The following is a 13240-nucleotide window of genomic DNA, read 5'->3' on the forward strand; positions in this document are numbered from 1 at the left end:
ATTCAAGCAGATACTGACTCGCTGATCTTTAATTTAATGACATATGGCTGGTCTGTGGCTAAATCAGTTCAGGGTTGTGGTTGTGAACATTCTGTCAGTTTTATTTGCGATGGCTAACAAAGACTTTTGCGGAAGCCTTTTTGAAAGTCATATGGGTGAGTAAACCAAATAGAAACTAACACGTCTCTTATTTTCTTACTATTATTTTCACATGGAACTTCCTTTTCTTCTGCTTCCGCTGTCAGCTTGTATTTTCTGTTTGTTTGCATGAAGAAAACGTTCGCCGGCCGGTCTACTTTTTGATTTCAGACCATACGTTAGTTGACCACGCCATGGGTAAAGCTGTTGTTGCCGACGAGTTTGCATGTCTGCATAAATGCATCGAAAATCACAAGTGCAAGTCGCTGAACGTTCAGTCCAGTGGCAACAAGTCAGAGGTTATTTGCGAGCTAAACAACAAAACACGACAGATGACGCCAGATGCTTTTCAACGGAAACAAGGATCTACATACTACGGCTCTGTTGAGGCAAGTGGCATTAAATGGTTCAATTCATGATCATTTAAAGAAAATGTCTGCGGAAGGACAAACGGGTGGTTTATGTGCTTGCCTTCGAAATAGTTTTCTTTTTCTCACCAGGTCATAAACGAGTCTTGAAACTTTTTTCAACCTGTTATTTCGGTCGAAATTAAATAAAAAGAATACAAATATTTAATACTGTCACAAATTCTTAAAAATATCGCGGATCCGTTACCAGGATTGGTCATGATAGTATAGAATAATCTCATAGCGTTCTCTGGCAAAACTTTAAAAAAACATAAGCTTTCGACAGCCAGTCTACTGTCTTCGACGGATGAAGAATTATTATCCGTTGAAGACAGTAGGGCGGCTGTCGAAAGCTTATATTTTTAAATACTCTTTACCGGTGAACGCTGCATTCTATATTATCGTCATAAATTCTCTTGAAAATTTTGAATACTGAATAGATAAAATATAATACTAATGTAGAATATACTTCTCTGTAACTCTGTTCATACCCGCGGTGCCGCTATATGTTAGTTATTTTTCTCTCCCTGGCAAAGGTTTCACCTCTCTAGTCCTGGTGGATTAAAAAATTGTTTGGTGCGTTTATCTTTCCTTAGTGTAAAATTGAGTCGCCTTGGCGGGGTACTAAAATAGCGTAAAAAAGGAAGATCTTCTTGCTAGGTCCACCTTCTTGTTTCATTTTCCAGTAGGTCAAAGTAAATTCATTGTTATGCTTATTTTACGTTATTTTTTTTAGGGTTAATGCGGATTACGGGAGGATTTTTTTCGGCAATCTTTTATGGTTTTTACCGTTTCCTGCATGTTTTGATTTTACTTCACAGTTCTTGGACCGGTCAGTCATTTAGAAAGTGAAATCAACCGGATTGCTGTTTGTTCTATGATAAAGGTTTTATCATATTCAATCCATAACGAAGATTGGGCTTTAATTGGAGGGCTTAAGAAAATAACATCGATCATTGCAATTCTCTAGCCAGCTAGAATCACATACAATGAATTGAATGCCAAAAACAGAGAATAAATACGAAATGTATATAATCCCTTAGAGATAATGACTATAGCTGTTGGTAGACTATTTCGCCTCAGAACTCAGGTTAAACAACAGCTCAATAAAAAGATGTGTTATAAGATTAAATATGTAAATTATTTTTGTTTGCATTTGATAATAGGCCATATTTGTATTCTCGATATTGGACTGGCACTAGCTTGCAATGGAGGCTCATGGGGCGGAATTATTCTCATTTGCAATTGGAAAGACTCCCTGCATTAGCCCCAGTTGCGAGCTTGTTCTATTTCAATACCGAAAATACGAATATGGTCTGTTGACCCAGCACCCGGTATAAATAAGAAGAAAACCTTATTTAATTTAAATCTGCCAAAATTTAATTTATCTGAAGTTTTATTGTTTGATTAAGAAAAAACAAAGATAACCATGCACTTTATAAACCTAACACAGGGATCCTGCATCGACGGTTCCACAGATCAGGATAAACAAAGTGCAGACTGCCATCCAGGGTACAAAGGAGAACGATGCCAAACGCGTGAGTGTAGTATTGAAACATAACTATATATGTATAAAGGTAATCTTAAGTAGTAAAGTTCAGGACTTTAAAGCCAACCCTGAAAATACACAGGAAATATGCACCAGCAGGAGAAGTACGAAGCATGAAAGAGGCAGCGAAAAGGCTTGTTTCCATATGATTTCCACAATTCCTGTGATTCCTACGACCGTCATGATGGCCACCGTGAGAGAAAGCGATTGTAATGATCCTAAAGAAAATGACCTCGAACAAAAAATGCCTCAACAACAACAACAACAACACCAAAATTCATTCATTCATTCATTCCTTCATTCATTCAACAGGAAGGTCTCACCTGTCATGCATCTCAAAAATAAGACTCCCTCTTTGCCTTAATTAAACCAGTCACTTGACCACGTCGACCAAAAAGCAAGCAGTACGTACAAATTGATTGCTAGAACGTTGAAAAGCTTCGAGACTGCTTAATTTGCTTTAACATGTGCAATTTCATGGCAAGTTAAACAATTTGAAAGATCCCATTCTTTGTAACAAGTTATCTTCTGTATATTATTTTGTATACTAAACCTGTTGGACTATTATTTTATAAAAATAATAATTATGACAACAACAACAACAACAACAACAACAATAATAGTAATAATAATTATAATTATAGTAATAATAATAAAATCTTTATTTATCGTGATAAAAAAAAAAAACCGATTAGCTGAACCTAGCTATGAAGATCATTCCAGTCCTTCGCAGCAGCATACTTAAACGAAGACTGTCCGCCCATTGCTGAAGACATTCCCCCTAAATCTAATTAAGTGGTATCCCTTAAAGATCTTTTATCATGTGACTCTGATCGCTTAACTAAATAACTATTTAACTGACCTGGCCGGACAATATATGTTGTTAACAATTTTGTAAGCGAATTGAAGGTAATGATAAAAGACTTAGCTTACAGCACATGTCCTGAGTACAGGATTTACGGTAAGCTGACAAAATAATACGCATTGCTTGATTCTGGAGGCGTACTAAACGCTGAACATTCTGCTTACCGCAATCTCCCCAAACCATACACCCACATCAAATATAGGAAGATTAGTCTGTTTATATATTCTTAATAAAATATATTTCTACTTCAGTAGGATGAAATCCTATTAAGCATTTTAAGTTTAGGATAAATCTTAAAAGATATTTGAGCAATATGAAAATTCCAGCTTAGGCGATTATCAATGCGCAGTCCCAAATACTTGAAATGTTCAGATTGTTTCAAGGGTTTATCGTCTAGTATAACTTGCAATTCACGGGCAGCCCTCACTATTTGAACAGCCCTCACTGGAATGATCATCCCAGCTGTTGTTAGTCTTATTTTGTAAACAGCAACAAACATACTGTTCAAATAGACAGGTGGAACCTAAGGGACGGAGATTAACACGTAATGTTAAGCGTAGATTTTCAATTTCAGTCAGACGAGGTTGGTTTTCACATCAGCCAGGTCATTCATGCAAAGACATCCGGGACTCTGGAGATTCCAAAGGAGACGGGGAGTACTGGATCGACCCCGAGAACAATACAAATTCTTTATTAGTGTACTGTGACATGACCACTGACGATGGTAAGTTAGGGCCCGGACGCACTTGGCGAATTTTTGTTTATTTTGCAAAAATATTTGTCATCAGTTCCGTTCTACACGTGTGCACAGTGTTTTTGTTCCTCCAAAAATTTTGTCAAGCCGTACCAAACTTCAAAGGCGCCGTCGTCCTGCCTCGGAGCAGGAAAAATTTTTGTTAAGCGTCAAAACTGTCAGAGTTTACAATTTGCAGGCGTTAATCTGACTGAAAATGTCAATCAAGTAAATTTGATTTTGCTTTTTAGAGTCTATACATTCAATGCTATTGACACTTGTGGTTATCAAATATTTTGATGTTTTCAAGTGCGTACGCGATTACCAAATTCAAAATTTGGTGGAGACAAAATTTGTCGACATTTTTGGCAGACCCAAACAAATCTTGCAACCTAGTGCGTACGGTACCTTGAACGATTTTCTGTTTTACTAAGAGGCGGTGCCTGAATTTTTATTGCACCGCCTCATTTGATGGGGGAACAACTACAATTACTACTGTTAGAGAGGTTTTCATTTGAGTGTCGAAAAGTAATTGGTTTTGCATCATTTACACTTTACGATTGGCTTAAAATTAGAAATACTCAGACACCGACTTGTGCGATGAGATATACTGCACTCTATGACAAGTTGAGGAACTTGAAGACCATGTATATATAGATATTTTCCTGGCTTTGTTCATTTTTAGGAGGCTGGCTTTTGATCTACAACATTGTGATTGACAGCTCATCTCCTCCCACTACCTTGAGTATTGAGACATCATACCGCGGTATCAACCATCATAAGAACAACAACATGGTTCTAGCGACTATCGCCTTGAAAGAACTGAGAAAACACTTGTCCTTCACCCAGCTGAGATTCCACTGCAATAAACAGCTTGTACGTACGTTCCATGTGACGACGGTCGCTAACAGTGCGGGTGAAGCTGTAGTCCAGTTCTTCAGTCGTCAGACGGATGCCATGCCCTCCTCCTGTGGATCATTTGTAAGACTTGATGGAGACAACTCACTGCTCGCAGGGGATTGTGCCAATTGGGGAAAAGATGGTGGTGCCTATAATGTTGGCAAATGGGGACATGAAGGACAACGAGAGTTGTATGAATTTGCAGCATTCATTGGGTTTAAGTATCATTGGGCCACTAATCCTGCTTGGAACAGATGGGACTGTGATGACGAGGACTACCCTGGCCGTTATGTATCAACTGGAGACTTCTGGAAAATTTATGTCCGTTAATCACTTAACGAGAAAAAAGAACTGAGAACATTATTTCTCCGATACGGACCCATCGCTCGTTACAGATTTTGTCAGGTGCTTGCAAGTACATGATTTAATAGAATAGTAATGGGGTAAACTAAGGCATTATTATTATTTTATCACAGGTTTATTTAGTTTAGCAGCCGTTTTCACGTGGCGTCATCAAATTCCAAAATCCAGAGCTAAAGAGCCACGAAAGCTTTTATCCTCATCAGGAATTAGGGGATCTAAATTTATAACTGATTACAACTTTTCAGCTCAATAGCGTGCTTCGTTTGGAAACCAGCGCATTTTGAATTTCAGAGTTATGGCGGAGAGTAACATGAATCTTCGATCGCATTTAACAAAAAATGTACACTTATCTCCTGATTTTTAGCCTTTTTAGGAGTCAAAGTATTAGGAAGGGTGCTTTTGTAAATGTTTTTTGGTTCAGTCCAGACAATCAGTCTACTAGATAGCCAAAGTACGTAAGTTCCAGATGTTTACACTATTATTCGGCCGCCATATTGGTGTACCACCGATGTACACCAACATAGCGGCTCCATACTGGGCTCTGTAAAATTGCGCAAAACATTTCGACGAAAGCACAGAGACCTAAAACTTGGAGAAGTGTCCTCTTTACTTATCTACTATAACATTACAATTTCTAGACCTTAACCATTGAATAGTTTCCGATTTATTTTTTTGCTGTGTGACAGTACAGTGAAAACGATCTATTAGATCTTTGATGTTAAAAGCGCTGTTCTCAGTTCGAATTAATCAGGGAGTGTGTATGGGACTCGAGGAGAAGAATGAAACGTGATTTATTTTAGTATCACGTCTCCTGTTTGGTACATAACTTTTTCCTCTTAAAAGAGGGAAAAGTGAGCCTCTGATGAGACTTGACAAAGTGACATCTCACACCAAATTGTTAGGTACCAGATAAACGTTGGAGTCCCAAGGTTTGGTGCAAACTTTTACTGCTGATAGATAATAAACAAACAATCAAGTAAACAAACAAACAAGAAACTTTATAAACAAGGTTTTGGTTGGGTTAGCTCATGATTTGTGATTCATCCAGGCACCAAGTACAGCTGTTAAGCTAATGTTCAGTTATACCCTGTTCAGGTATCAAATAAATTTTGTCCATCATTAAAGTGATGGTCATCCTACTTTCTGGAAAGATTGATCGCGAAAAGTATTCATTTTTGTTTAAAGTGATGATGAATTTCTAAGTTATCTCAAAGTGTCACCTTACTGCAACTATGGATACAGCAAATCAGCAAATGACAGTTTCTTTTCTGACGTAATTACTCATTTCCCCTCCCTTAAATGTTATTTGTTTAAAGAATTATACTGGGTAAAACATTATCAGTCAGTCCTCTGACACCCCTAAGATAACAACGTGTGTTGTCTTGACCGTGTGTCGCTCAGTTAAGGAGACTATCCCAATCAAATGGCATTCAAACAGTCTCCTCGCCTCACAGTCTGGGTCAAGTAGCTATCAATAACAATGGCTTCCGAAAAACAAGGGTGCATAATCCTGAATTTTATTTTGCTTTACTAAAGGGTTGTTTGCTGCGAGTTAATTTTACCATACCTGCAAAATCATTACAAGTTTAATTGTGTTCTTTTCCAGTTGATGAACGATAGAGAAAGGTTGACAAAATGGTACTTTGTGGTACAAATTCAAACCTGAGGAAATGTTTTTTTTTTGTCGAGGAAAAGGTTGTTGTTATTCATCGTGGTAGATGCAATAATAAAGTGTATTATTGTTCGTCTCACGATGTAGTCGCTTGAGATTTAGATCGCGACGTTTCGACTGCTTACTGCTAGTCTTCTTCAGGCGATAAGGTCAACTGATTGCACGGTATCATTTATATCACAAAGGTCGGCTGTGATTGGTGCATTTCGATCCTCCTATTGTTCCATTGTTCCGAATATATTATGTGAATATATTATCTTATATGAATATATTATTCACATAAGACTTCACCCTAATAACATCAACAGGGATAGTGGAATTGAAATTCCTGAAGCATGGATGCCCACGATCAAAAAACACAACAACAGGAGAAGGGTACAACAGCGGACCACTGAGGGAACAGCTACTCGCCAGAACGATGGAACAATAGGAGGATCGAAATGCACCAATCTCAGCCGACCTTTGTGATATAAATGATACCGTGCAATCAGTCGACCTTATCGCCTGAAGAAGACTAGCAGTAAGCAGTCGAAACGTCGCGATCTACATCTCAAGTGACTACATCGTGAGACGAACGATAATACACTTTATTATGTTTTTTTCTCTTCCGTAATGCTTTTCGGTGAGGAAACAGATCAATTACATTATTAAGTGGGGAAAATAAAGAAATAAAAAAAAGACTTGGAAAGCATTTAAGTACATGTCAAACATAGCTAATAATTATAGGACAGCGCTAATAAATTAACTAAAATGTTCTTGAGCGTGAACTTGGTTCTTGGTCTTTGTAAAATGTAAAGGTTTGGGTAACAATTCAATACACAGACAATTTACCATGACCTGTAAACAAGGTATGATATGGGAGTAAAAGAGATTTTCTTCCTTCAGTTGCGCCAGGGACGACTTCTTCCAAAAGCTCAGCATTAGACTTTTGTTCACATTGTTTATTCATTTTGTGAACCATACCAGCTATCTTACAGGTGAACAAAAAAAACAGAGAGAGAAATTAAAAATAACAAAGAGAACCATACCTAGTCTGGGAATAGGTCTGGGTCTGAAAACCTAACTTGCACTAAATATTTTTGACTGGCCCAACAGCGAGCTTTGTTTTCCCGCGATACCCACAGCTGCTGGTTCCCCCGACATTAATGATAGTGGGAGCGGAGGGACAAACTCACTTTCTGTCAAGGAGACGTAAGAAGCATAGACCGAGAGTGAATATGTCAATAAACTAAGTAATGCAGGCGGAATCTCAATTAACAGCCGGTTCTTTATGAAGGGAAACATTAAAACTTTCCTACAACGGCCAACTCTGTTCACCAGTTTATTTTGCCCAGGGTGCTCGTTATATAGAGGTTTAACTGTATTTCTTAAATATTGTCAGATGTGTATATCAAGCTTTGTAAATGCTCCCTTTCAAATAAAGATTTGCCACTGATAAAATGTTGAGAGTTTCAAGTACATTAGTTGTTACTTTTACTCGAATATCTTGTCACAAACTTGGTTCGGTTAACGTAGGCATGTTGCTTTATGTTAGCAGGCAATTATTTTACAGGTAGAATCATTTAAGACGTTATTTAACGCAAGTAGATTTTCCAAGAATCTCCAGATGACAAAGGCAAATAGCCGCTGCCGGTTTTGTCATCACATAGCCAAACTCCGTGTGTGATCTTCCAGTGATAAAGATTAGCAACAAATGCGGTGTGATCGTACATACGTGTTGCACCTCTTTTGTCAATGTGCCCCCATTTCCCGACAAATTGCGATATTCCATCATTTCCCCACTGGCTGCACTGTTTGGCAAGGTAAGAACTGTCATCTTTCATTCTAACAAACGAGTTGCACGAGTAGGGGAGTGTATCCGTCTGACCGCTGAAATACTGAACTGCAGCTTTACCAGGACTGTTAGCGACCGTGGTCACATGGAACGTACGTCCCTGTTGTTTACTACAGTAGAATCTAAGTTGAGTGAAAGACAAGTGTGTTCTCAGCTCATTCATGGCGTTTGTTGTGATGCCCATTCTGTTGTTGTGGTAGTTTCTGATCGCGCGGTATGATGTGTCAGCGGTCCATACAGGGGGATTAGCAGGACTGTTGATCAAAAAGTTGGCAATAAGAAGCCAGCCACCTAGGATTGAGTGAAAACGGAAAAAAATCAAATGGCAGTCGTGAAAATCGCAATGTAAATACAAAACATAATGTTGTTCAGGTCTAAAACGAAAGATTTTCAGACAATATCTTAACAAGAGTCACTTAGTGTCCCCACCATACCAGACCCGCTTTACCTTAACATCATATCTCTCAGTTTCAGTCTCTTGCCTGTATTGTCATGCATAATCTGTCCCTTAGAATTTTAAAACAACTTATTCAAACCATTGTGCAAGGGCGAAACTATCGGAACTATTGGTTGAATTTGCAGGGAAGTGCTAACGTTTTCAGATATGTCCCTTGATTGCTTCTCTTCATAATGATGATAATCACCTCCGTCAGTAGTCATGTCACAGTAAACTCGTAAAGGGTTTCCACTGTTCTCTGGGTCGATCCAATATTCTCCATCTCCTCCCGAGTCTCCAGAGTCCAGGATTTGCTTACAAGAAAGTCCAGGACTTGAGGGAAAATATCCAAGTCTCTCTGGAAATATTGTAAAGCAACAGATATGTTTTGACATGATCGAAAACAAAAAATAAAGGAAGGATTGAAGAGAACTTTGTGGGCTTTCAGAAATCTTGAAATTTAGTACTAGCGTAGCGATCGTAGCTACTCATAGCAGAATCTTTTCGCCGCGCCTTGTAGAAAGGCTCAGAGAACCGAAAGCCAATGATAACAGCAAATATCTATCACTAAAAATATAACAAATATATTGACTGATTCAGTTTATTGACGAGCGTGCATGAAATATGATCTGAATACGAAAATGTATTTCTAAAACATGTTAATTTTTCATCAAGTTTACTTTAAACAACGGAAATCTTAATCGTGAGCGTTTTTATTGTTTCGTTTTTTCCTTAGGTTTACAGTCGAGCCTCCACTAACGGCCACCTCTCCACAACAGCAACGGCCACTAATATAGGGAACGTCCCAACAGCCAAATTAACCTCTTGACAACGGTCAGTTAATCAGCGGTTGATGAATGGTGTCTTCAAAACCAGCTCATTTTCATTGTAAAAAGGCACGAAGCTTGATCCGCATCACTTGTCGTTGGTCTCTGTTTCTGTTTGGCTGCTATTTATTTTGATTGTGTCACGCATTTATACATTGCCACCAACAGAAAACATTTTTTAAATAAAAATGTTGTAGCCTCAAAAAAACCCAGGTGTCACGGGTAAACAAGGGTAAAGAGAGAAGTTGCTTGTGATAATTCTGTCATTAGGCTTTTTAAAGGAACTACGTCACGGTTTGCGAATCTTGAAGAGTTTAGCTTGAATTTTTCAAGTTTTTCTTTTGTAATTCGTGTCAATCTTCTCTATCTTTAATCATCCTTGCTCCTTTATGGTTTATTATCATTTCTTTAGGGTTCTCTATCTAAGTAAACTGTTATTCTCAGATTTCCTTCGATTTAAAGGTAATTTTGTATGAGGCCAAAATAACTCAAAATACCGTATCCCACTAATCTCTTTGTCCAAGTAGCTGAACATTTGTGGTTGCGATTGTGGAAAGTGTGGTGTTTATGAATCCATGATTAATTTTTTGCTGAGCCAATCCTACTTACGAATCTGACAGCTCTTTCCTTTGTAACCCGGATGACATTGACAGTCTTCCTTAGCACTACAAGTATTTTGCACACAAGAAACCTAAGAATGAAGAAACCAAAGAATTATGTTATAACTTAGGCATGGAAAAAATACACACATGTCAAATAAATGCTATGCATCTTTGGCTTTTCTTCTATAAACTCGCTCTGTGACCATTTTTCCTAATCAGTAAACTAACTTTATACTTTTAGTTGGCTCTCAGGTTTTGAACAGACTCGCGCAAAGCCGTAGATTGTAGATACGTAGCTTCAGACTCTTTTTTTTCTTGTAGACGAAAACTGAGAGTCGGTTTGGACTGCTGGTGACCTTCTATGAGACACCTGGATTGATGGTGTTCTACTGTGACTGATAAAAAATGCTGCACATACTAAAAAGCAGAGAGTAAGAAACAAACAGACAAACAAACAAACAAACACGCAAAAAAAAAAAGCAGCAATTAATAACAAACACGTTCCATTTCAATTCTTTCAATTACAGGAATTCCCGTCTTACTTCACAGGAACTGTGGTACAAGTTTAACTCAAGATGTAATTAGTATTAATAACCGAAAGTATGAACGAAGTGTTGCTGAGTCGCTATCTGACTAGCATAGGCCGCGTTGCCATTTGTGAGCACATAAGGATTACTAGGACTATATGAAATCTGAGGGTAAGGATAAAACGACGCACTGCCTCCGCTGCCTCCATTCCCCTGACTTTGGAGATGGTGAATTACTTAATCGTACAGAGACTCTTCTAAGTACACGTACCTCAACTAAGCCATAGTAAGTGAATCCAGGCTTCCCTTTGAAATCTTGGGGTTCCGAGGTTCGCGAATTGTTGTTAAGCTCGCACTGCTGTTTGGCACTGTTCCCTTGGGTCTGAATATTGTACGATTGGCAGGTGCCATTTGTCATGCATCTTGTGGCACACTCCGAATCGTCGTAAACTTCAATTGTGTCAAATGTGTGACCAAATAAGGCATAATCTACGAGAAGGTACCGCGATTAATTAAAAGCTGCGGCTAATGAAGCATCAGTTGTGTCACCCGTAGTTGTGTCACCTGTAGCCATTGTGTCACCTGTGTGCAGTTACTCGATAAAAAAAGGAAACTGTAAACTGCTTTCATTTAACGTCTCAACTGTACAAGTTTTAGAAATTAAAAAGAAAGGACGAAATAAGGTTTTCATGGAATTTGGACAGCTCTGCTGCTGACGAGAGAGAATGTGCTCCCCGTGGTCACGTGTCTTGAATTGCAAATAAAGTAAAAGACGACAAGAACAGCGCTCTGATGAATGTGAACGGAAGCCACGAAAACTTTAGAACAGCAGAAAGCAGATAAACTAAAAACATTTTTCAAACATAAGGATCATATTTTCCCAGTAATTTTAAAAAGGAGTCACCCCGTCGTGCAATTACTTATTTCGATCTGAGACGCTTTCAAATTAATTCGAAGCCAAAGGCAAAATATGTTAACCAAAACCTTTTAATTTTCAAGACCCATGCAAACTTCCAGTTAAACCAAATAAAGTCAAACCATTTGACAGAATCTTATCTTATGGACATTTCTTCAGAATATTTCAAATTTTAAAATTTTAGGCATTTATGTATTTTGCGCGAACCGGATACCGTGTGGCACTAAATTGCGTGCAATTGATGAGTGAAACAACATTTTGTGATGTAATACACACCAGTAATCAGTGTCACTGCTCTATCACGAGTACATCGTCCTTTTGTGTGGCTGATGGCAGCAACAAGATTCTACTTGTGGTGTTTTTATCTATAATTTCACCAGTAGAGTGAAGTTTGCTAAGAAATTTTTGCGAGAATATTTTTTTTTCGGGACCTTTTTTTCTGCGGATCGTGGAAAAAACGCAAATATCGCAAAAATTTGAACCCGCAAAAGTTTAGTGCCTCACGGTATCCTCGAAGTATAAAACGCTTGGATACTATTATTACACGATTATATACCAGTAAACCTGAAACCTTGCTGATTCTGAAATATGGAATATATATATAATTTATACTCACCTTCATAACTTTCGAACACGCTCGGACAGTTTTGCGAGTACTGTGGCGCAGGGGTAAGAAGGCACGACCTCATAAACAGCAGGAGAAATGGAATATAAATGCTTAAAAACATCGCGAAAATGTCCTAAGGAAAAACGTACAAGACGTGTCATTTAGACAAATAGAACGGCTTTTATAAATCAACTTTGGGTAGAAACAGAAGACAAAATGTACCTGCTAACATTCAAATTGCCTCTAACAATGTCTTATACCATCTGCAATCAGTAAGGCAGGAGGTTCTAATCTGCTTCCACTCTGACGTTACCTTGTAACTTGAAGCAAATGCTGCTTCTTAAGTTAACCTATAAGTACCGCCCACTAACACAGACTTTTATAATTAATTATTTAGCGTCTGTGATGTAAGTCAATATAATTATTCTTCTCACAGTTATAACTCACGCCTATCTTATCAGTGGATGGTCGAGTTAGAGATGTAGAATTTATTGTCATTAGTGATCAGTTCTATTTAGAACTACTTTTTCCATTTAGAACTGCAACGAAAAAAAAGAGAAACCATGTACTTCAGTCAGGAATATCCAGAGTGTAATAAACAAACCAGGTATAACGCCCTAGCTTTTTCGTCCCCAGGGTTTTCAATAATAATATTAATTTGCGCAGGTCATATGAGGAAAACACAACACAGTGCTGAAAAATTTTTGCCTTTTCCCTTCTATGATACATGCAATCATATATTCAGATGGAAGCAAAATGAAATGGTAGGTTTTCGAGATTATATCTGGCCTTGTTATGTACATTTTATTTTTAATATGAGTACAAAATAAAGAAAGGATGGCTTAGCTGCTTACAAATTAATTT

General features: G+C 38.0%; 2 protein-coding genes across 2 annotated transcripts; one reads left to right on the forward strand and one right to left on the reverse strand.

Moving 5' to 3' along the window:
- The first annotated feature begins 998 nt into the window (after window positions 1–998).
- LOC110051547 (angiopoietin-related protein 1-like) lies at window positions 999–6706 on the forward strand. Its single transcript, XM_089288689.1, has 3 exons — window positions 999–2083; window positions 3534–3683; window positions 4378–6706. Exons 1-3 carry the CDS (start codon window positions 1975–1977, stop codon window positions 4920–4922), a joined length of 804 nt encoding a protein of 267 aa, XP_089144815.1. The 5' UTR covers window positions 999–1974; the 3' UTR covers window positions 4923–6706.
- Window positions 6707–7195: 489 nt separating this feature from the next.
- LOC110051525 (uncharacterized) lies at window positions 7196–12704 on the reverse strand. The gene is made up of 6 exons (XM_020757551.2): window positions 12599–12704; window positions 12386–12509; window positions 11125–11342; window positions 10334–10415; window positions 9106–9255; window positions 7196–8752 (listed from the first exon to the last, which is right to left on the reverse strand). The coding sequence occupies exons 2-6, from the start codon at window positions 12495–12497 to the stop codon at window positions 8202–8204; spliced, it is 1113 nt and encodes a 370-aa protein (XP_020613210.2). The 5' UTR covers window positions 12498–12509; window positions 12599–12704; the 3' UTR covers window positions 7196–8201.
- Between the last annotated feature and the right edge of the window lie 536 nt (window positions 12705–13240).

The sequence above is a fragment of the Orbicella faveolata genome, unplaced genomic scaffold (genome assembly GCF_042242905.1).
Source record: "Orbicella faveolata isolate gen_17 unplaced genomic scaffold, um_ofav_v1 contig_2, whole genome shotgun sequence".
Lineage (NCBI taxonomy): Eukaryota > Metazoa > Cnidaria > Anthozoa > Scleractinia > Merulinidae > Orbicella > Orbicella faveolata.